General features: G+C 43.8%; 1 protein-coding gene across 1 annotated transcript in view; it reads left to right on the plus strand.

Annotated features, from left to right (window-relative positions):
* LOC130298175 (oocyte zinc finger protein XlCOF7.1-like) overlaps positions 1–8,629 on the plus strand; it is a 45,440-nt gene that overhangs the window by 5,706 nt on the left and 31,105 nt on the right. The window contains exon 3 of the mRNA XM_056551086.1: positions 1,928–2,688. Coding sequence (XP_056407061.1) covers positions 1,928–2,688 — 761 coding nt within the window. The remainder of the gene's footprint in view (positions 1–1,927; positions 2,689–8,629) is intronic.

Consider the following 8,629-nt stretch of genomic DNA (forward strand, 5'->3'; position numbering starts at 1 on the left):
GTCTCACCTTCCTACCCCAGAGAGACCATTTTATCCTTATAGCTTTCTTACCAGGAAACTTTCCTCAGTGGCCATCATTTGTCCCTCAAGGAGTGGCCGCACTTGTCTGTGGGTACTACCGGACCTATTCTAATTCTTATGGATCACAAACACTTCATTTACCTCCCTGCGGCCAAATGTTTACCTCTAGGACAGGCTAGGTGGGCTCTCTTCTTCTTCTCCCCATTTTATTATGTGTCTCCTTTCTTCTTGGCACTAAGAACACTAAGGCCGGGTTCAAATGGCTGAAAATGTGCGGAATGAACACCCAGAAAACACGGGCGACATTCCGCAGATTTAAATGATCCGATGGCCGATAGGACGGCTCAGAAATGCTGCGTCTCATAGACTGTTATACATTTCCTATCGGAATCTGCAGGAAGAATAGACAAGTCTATCTGGACTTTCCGTCGTGTGCACAGTGCAGCAGAATCTTATAGAAGTCGCCTCGACAGCACATATACTAAAATCTGTGTGGAATATTCCTGCTGAATTCCGTGCAGACATTCTGCGGTGTGAACATAACCTAAAGGTGATGCCCTGTCTCATACCAGTCATACCTGCTGACCGTATTATAGCCACTATATGTAGTACTGTCCCCTGCCTGTTGGGGGCCCCATTCTCACCGCTCTAAGCTCTGCTCCTCCCGAGAAGCCTAGTGATGGGGGTTTTATGCCTAAAATACTCAGGCTACCTCGGTTCTGTGTGCACCATGATTCCAAAGCAGCCGGACACCTCAGGAGAAATCAGTTATTATGGGCCCTGTTGTGAAAATTCTGGTGGCCCCGTGTTCTGACCTCTACACAGTGATCATTGGGTTTGAGACTGAACACAAGGTAGGATGAGATTGTTCCATTGTGTAATATTCTGGACAAGATATAACTATGAATATATGAAAAGTTTAACCCTTCAGTGACCCATTATGTTTATTTACCTCATGGGGCCATTAAGGGTGTATGGGGAGGGTCCGGGACTCGGGCCCCCTCTATACCTGGTGGATCTTGGCCGCATTCTTCAGCTATGGGCCGCTGCTAATAGTTGACACTGAGCAATCTATGGCTCTGGATATTAACCACTTAGATGCTAAAGTCAAAGCTGACATCAGCATTTATACAGCCTTAGTGAGAATCATTGGTGATGCAGTGGTAAGGATTGGCTCCTCACGAAGCGAACATTGGGGGCGCATCCATCGTCATGGCAGCCTGAGGCCCTTGCTAGGACTCTGTCACTGCCGGGACTCTGCTATTGATACAGCCTGTCTATGGTCGGCTCTAATGGATCAATGCAGTAAATACGTACTGCACTGATCTGTATGAGCAATCCAATGACTGCTCATACAAGTCCTATAGAGGGACCAAAAAGTGTAAAATATGTTTTTAAAAATGTAAATGAACCCCTTCAATAATCTTTTAACATTTTTGTTGTAAAAATGTAAAGCTATTTTTATTTCAATTGTTTTTTGTGTAGTAAAGCGTAACAAAACTATACAAATTAGATATCGCTGTGATTGTATGTACCTGACTTATATTTTAATGCTTGTTGATATAAGTAGAGATGAGAGAACTTACAGTAAATTCGATTCGTCACGAACTTCTCGGCTCGGCAGTTGATGACTTATCCTGCACAAATGAGTTCAGCTTTCAGGTGCTCCGGTGGGCTGGAAAAGGTGGATACAGTCCTAGGCTGAACTAATTTATGCAGGAAAAGTCATCAACTGCCGAGCCGAGAAGTTTGTGACGAATCGAATTTACTGTAAGATCAGTCCCACAAAAAACAAGCTCTCAAATGCAATGTAGATGGAAAAATTTAAATAGTTATGGCTATGAGGAGAGGGGGAAAAAAGAAAACACAAAAGCTTAAATTTCCTGGGTTGTGTTATTCTCTGCAGATTCTTGTCCCAGGAGATCAGAGGAGAATCTTATATCTTCAGATTATAAAGCAGATGATGATATCACACAAGATACATATGAAGAACATTCCATTATCCCAGATACACCCTCAGCCCTTCACAGCCAAGATCTGTCATCTCATCCTTATATACAGGTCCTGTCTTCTCAGTCATCACAGGATGTTCAGCTAAATAAAGGTCACAGAAGGGGTGTTGGACATCAACGAGCTCATACAGGAAAGAAACCATATTCATGCTCAGAATGTGGGAAATGTGTTACTTCTAAATCAAATCTTGTTAAACATCAGAGAATACACACAGGGGAGAAGCCATTTTCATGCTCAGAATGTAGAAAATGTTTTACTCAGCAATCACATCTTGTTACACATCGAAGAACTCATACAGGGGAGAAGCCATTTTCATGTGCAGAATGTGGGAAATGTTTTACTCAGCAATCAGAGCGTATTAAACATCAAAGAACTCACACAGGGGAGAAGCCATTTTCATGTTCAGAGTGTGGGAAATGTTTTACTCAGCAATCAGCTCTTGTTAAACATCAAAGAACTCACACAGGGGAAAAGCCATTTTCATGTGCAGAGTGTGGGAAATGTTTTGCTCAGCAATCAGATGTTGTTAAACATCAAAGAACTCACACAGGCGTGAAGCCATTTTCATGTTCAGAATGTGGGAAATGTTTTACTGATAAATCAAGTCTTGTTAGACATCTAAGAATTCACACAGGGGAGAAGCCAATTCAGAGCAATAAATGATGCAGATAACACATCTATATATTATCCATGTACATAGGATATCTGACATTTATACATATATCATATACTGCATCTCCAAACTTGTTACCAATTGTTAAGAAAAGTTTTCTTTCTTATATGATTTATTATTCTTATATTCATCTCCGCACACTGGACTTATAATAAATGTAATATTGTCCCTGACGTTGTATATAGGGAATGTAACGCGTCAGTGTTGTCCCCGCCCCCTTCTCATTATGATTATAGAGACTTTAATTCAAGGCATCAGACAGGATCCGCGCGTCTCCCTTGAAGATCGTCTCTTCTGAACATAAGATGCTGTAAAACACAATAAACAGGTCATAATAGCAAGGTCATAAATTACTTTGATATCAACCTCTTCACTAGCATCAAATACCGGCATAAATAGGACAGAGCATACAACCACCCATGTGCACCGACAACACAAGACCAATAAGCTGACACACAAACAAACAGACAAGCAGAACAAAATATAACAATACAACACACGAAAATGGGGAAGAGGGGAGGGGGCCACGAAAGACAAAGAAAAGGAAAAGATAGAAGACCTGCAGACACATGTGAAACCCCAGGAAGCTCACTCCAGACCAGCTGAAAGACGAAGAGGACCAAGGGTATTAGTAAGGGACGCCAGGGAGTACCATTCAGTGTGACGGAAAGGTAACACTATGGCATCAATTGGGTTGTGGTATAGTGAGCGGACAGGAAAGTACGCCACTTTGCAAAGAATTTCCTCGCATTGTGTTCTCTGTGTCTTTCTGTATCCAGTCTGTCCACCTAAAAGAAAGTCTTAATTTCTACCACATGGGCTATGACCGGCATGGGAGTCTTTATCCAGTCACACATAATTATGCGCGCGGCCACCAGGAGAATGACGTGGAGGAATTTTGGAATAAATCGTAGACCCACCTCTGCAACAGAAAGATCAACAGACTGGAACAGAAGTGCCTGAGGAGTCAATGGAACCCGAACGGTCCAATACCTAGTGATATAGTCTACAACGTCCCCCCAAAAGCTCTGCGACTTGGAACAGGACCAAATGCCATGATAAAACTCTGTGTCGGGAGTATTGCATTTCGGACATGCAGTATGTCTGTCTGGGAATGCAGAGGTAGCCGGGATATTAAAGCCCAAGTAGCCAAAGTGCATAAGCTTAAAAAATGTTTTGCGCCAGCGCTCATTGATGACATTATCCGCTCGCGTACGTCAGGATCCTGAAGAATTGACTCCTATTTAGCAAAAAGTGTATGTTTGGAAACCTTTAAAAGACGGTCATTAAAGTATCTATACAAACCCGAAATAGACGCCTTCCTAGTTTGTGGACCTACCTTGTCTTCAAAAGAGGAGGAAGACAATTCAGAGGACAGTTCCTGAGCCGGGATGTGCAAAAACAGAGAAGTTGGGACACTTGGAGAAAATGAGAAGGCGGCAGAGAGAAGTTAGTAATTTCCTGCGGGCGGAGCCACAGTCTTTCCTCGGCATCCATCAACTGTCTTGCCACTTTTATCCCCTTCCTACCTCAAACAAACTGTTCTCTCTGCCCTGGAGAAATTCTAGATGACCCCAGAGATTAAGACGCCCAGATAGCAGAAAAGGTAGACCATAGGCCCTATGAACAGCTTTCCACGTTAAGATAGTGTCCCTAATTACTAATGAACGCATTATATGGGTGGGAAGGCATGGGATGCGGGTATGGAGGCAGGAAACCAAATTCTAAGGAGAAGTGAGATCTTCCTCCAAAAAATTGTTGGAATGAAAGCTAGACTCATGGAGCCAGTCCATGACATGTCTAGAGAGGCATGAGAGGTTATAGCCACGGAGGTTGAGAAAACCCACACCGCCATCAGCCCTGCTAAGCATCAGTTTTTGTAAGGCAATTCGCGGGCGCTTACCCGCCCATATAAAGTGTGTGAAGGCTGAGTTTAGAGTAGTCACAGCCTTATGTTTCAATAAAACAGGCAGGGTTTGTAACTGGTATAAGAGTTGAGGAAAGCTGATCGTTTTCAAATGACATTTGCCTTGGAAGGAGATTGGTAATTGATGCCAGCGACGAAGCTCATCCTGGATCTCCTTGAACAAAGGGAGATAATTCAAGGTGTAGAGGGAAGAGGGGTCTCTACCAATTTTTATACCTAAGTAAGTGATATGGGGCTTGACAAGATCCCCGGGTATTCCCAGGGTATTCCAGTAAGAGGAAGACCAAGAGGGTCCCCGCGGGAGTAGTTCACTTTTTAGTTGATTGATTTTATACCCAGAGAAGGTACCAAAATGAGCTAAAGTGGACATCAGGGGGGCGTAATGGGCACTCAGATTGGCTTGGAAGATCAAAACATCATCCACGAAAAGAGTTAATTTGACTGTTTTGCGCTGGATTGCAATGCCCTGATACATATCAGAGTCCTCCAGGTGACGGGCTAAAGGTTCCAGATTGAATAAGAGAGGGGACAGGGGACATCCCTGTCACATCCCTTTAAAAAGAGGAAAGGAGGGAGACAATATGCCTGTGTGAAATTGTGCCTGGGGGGGAAGCATAGAGACCCCCTAAAAATGTATGGAAATGACCAGTAATGCCTACCTTGTCCAACACCATCCCAAGCCAGTCCCACCTGACATTATCGTATGCCTTTTCGGCATCAAGTGCCAGTTACAGTGGTTATTCCCCAGGCTCAGGACGGTGCTGCATCCTATCCAGGACAGTTAACACTTTGCAGATATTAGTCACTGATGACCGAAAGCCCACTTGGGAAGGACCTATCAACAAGAGCAGAAACACACTTAAGCGATCAGCAAGCATTTTAGACACTGGCTTAAGGTCTTGGTTAATAAGGGATATGGGATGGTAGGATTGGGGCAGGAGGGGATCCTTGCCGGGCTTTAGAAGGAACTTAATGACGGCTGTGTTTGAGTGCAAAGGCCGAGAGCCAGAATGCAGGAGATGGTTAAAGTAAGATGTTAATGGGGGCATCACTTCATGAATCAAGACCTTAAATTCACCGGAGAAACCATCAGGGCCCGGCCCTTTCGCATTATGGAGACCTTTAATGTTCTGCCGAACTTTGTCTTCAGTGAAGTCCCCATTAAAAGCATCTCGGTGATCGGAGGACAGCGAGGGCAAGTGAACAAACTCCAGAAACGTCTTACCAAATACCATATCCACAGGGGAAAATGTCATGGTATCCTGGTACGTAGCGCACTGTGATGTACGTTTACGTTTATTTTTGGTTTCGATATAGATTTGGTGGTGAAATAATTGATGTTATTACAAAGTAAAATTGGTGGCGTATAAAACAAGCCTCATATGGGTCTGTAGGTGGAAAACTAAAAGCGTTCTGATTTTTAGAAGGTGAGGAGGAAAATATTAAAGTGCAAAAATTGAAAAACCCTGAATCCTTAAAGAGTTAAAGTTGTCCTCTTATGACCCCTATAACTCTTTTATATTCCAGTATACAGGACTATATAAGGGTCATTTTTTTGTGCCATAATCTGTAGTTTCTATTTATATCATTTTGTTTCGATGACAATTTAGATCATTTTTTATAAATTTTTACCTGGTATATGAAGCAACCGAAAATATTTATTTATTTTTGTTTACATTATTTTATTGAAAAATGGGAAAAGTGGTTCAAACTTTACTAGGGGAGGGGCTTATTCACATTTATTAACACTTTTTTTTAGTATATTTTTCAGATTGTTTAGTCCCTTTAGGAAACTATTGCATGTGAACCTTAGATTACAGTAGGGATCAACCGATATCGATTTTTTAGGGCCGATACCGATAATCTGTGGAGGTTAGGGCCGATAGCCGATAACTTATACTGGAATATCGGTATAAGTTATCAGTTATTTATCTCCCCCCACCCCGGCAACACCACTGCAGATCATTGATTTAAAGCGGGCGCTTTAAATCAATGAACTGCAGCGGCTTTTGCGGTGCTAGAGACCGCCGCTGTCAACCGCTTCTCTCCCCCTACCTGTCCTGGGGTCCTTCTGAATCCTATCACCGCCCCACCACCACCGCACCCTCCACCACCACGCCGCACCCCCCACCGCACTACCCCGGCCAGAGACCGCCGCCGCTGCCCCATTGCCTCCCCCATTCCCGATTTTATAATTACCGGGGTCCACGCTACTTCTGGCTCCGGCAGCGTCCTCCTGAGCTGTCACTGTGCGCACTGACTGTGACGTTGCGTTGAGGACGTCACTCGTCATTGCGCAGCGTAACACAGGATGCCGCAGGAGCCAGAAGTAGCGCGGACTCCGCGAACAGGTAACCGGGGATGGGGGAGGCAATGGGGCGGCGGCGGTCTCTGGCCGGGGCGGTGGTGGGGGGTGCGGCGTGGTGCAGGGGGCAGTGCATTATCGGCAAGGTAATTGCCGATACCGATAACGTCCAAAATCGTGAATATCGGCCGATAATATCGGGAAAAACTGATAATCGGTCAATCCCTAGATTGCAGACACTGATCAATGCCATCATATAGAACAGTGTTATCGGCGCTCTATTACTACAGGCTGCTGAGGCTGTCTACTGTAAGGGAGCGCTGATCGGATGAGCTGGAAGACGGTAGGGACCCTCCGCCTGTCCTCTCAGCTGATCGGGACCCTGCAATTTTGTCGTGATGATTGCAGGATCTAAAAGGTTAGTGTCAGAAATGTGACCAATCAGTGATGTCCGTCATTAGTTGTGGGTCCTGGCTGCTGATAACAACCGGGACCCACCAGGTATGAAGCGTGCTCAGCTTCATTTATGGCCAGTGTCCTGAAGGAGTTAATAGATTCCTTACTATACCCTGTTATAAACCTCATATAGGTAAGTGTCCTCAGGTGCCACCATGTAGGATTTCCGAGCTCTTTCTTTATTATAATCTTCCTGACAACATGGCCGACACTACATAAACAATAAATCTCCATATAATGGCCGTCCTTAGTATAGGTTATTCATATAGAAAGAGTCATATGGGCTTCAATGTCTTTAGTCTCATCTCTTGGACTTTCTTCCCAAAGGGCCGGTTACCTCATCCAAAATGGTGGATTTCAACCTTCCAAGATGGCCGCCTCTGTCTCAGCTTCTCACAGCCTCCATTCTTCTCCTTCCTGTCCGTCCGTGTCCCTCCTCTATAATGAACTCGTGTGAGTTTATAGTAATAGTCATGGGTGTGTCTATTATAATGGAGGGTGTGTCTATTATAATTGGGGGGGTCTATTATAATTGAGTGTGTGTCTATTATAATGGAGGGTGTGTCTATTATAATTTAGGGTGTCTCCTTTATAAATGAGTGTGTGTCTATTATAATTGAAGGGGGGGTCTATTATAATTGAGGGCGTGTCTATTATAATGGAGGGTGTGTCTATCATAATTTAGGGTGCCTCCTTTATAAATGAAGGTGCGTCTATTATAATTGAGGGTGTGTCTATTCTAATTCAAGGTGTCTCCTTTATAAATGAGGGTGTCTATTATAAATGTGGGTGTGCCTATGATTGAGGGTGTGTCTATTATAATTTAGGGTGCGTCTATTATAATTGAGGGTGTGTCTGTTATAATTCAAGGTGTCTCCTTTATAAATGAGGGTGTGTCTATTATAAATGTGGGTGTGTCTATGATTGAGGGTGTGTCTATTATAATTCAAGGTGTCTCCTTTATAAATGAGGGTGTGTCTATTATAAATGTGGGTGTGTCTATTATAATTGAGGGTGTGTCTATTATAATTCAAGGGGTCTTATTTAAAAATGAGGGTGTGTTTATTATAAATGGCCAGTGTGTCTATTATAAATGGGGGGTGTCTATTATAAATGGGGGGGGTTTATATAGTGCACACAGATTCCGCAGCGCTGTACACTCATATTGGTCCCTGTCCCCATTGGGGTCACATGTTATTGAAGTGTGGGAGGAAACCGGAGGAAACCCACACAA

The sequence above is a fragment of the Hyla sarda genome (assembly GCF_029499605.1).
Source record: "Hyla sarda isolate aHylSar1 chromosome 1 unlocalized genomic scaffold, aHylSar1.hap1 SUPER_1_unloc_3, whole genome shotgun sequence".
In the NCBI taxonomy this organism is placed as follows: Eukaryota; Metazoa; Chordata; class Amphibia; order Anura; family Hylidae; genus Hyla; species Hyla sarda.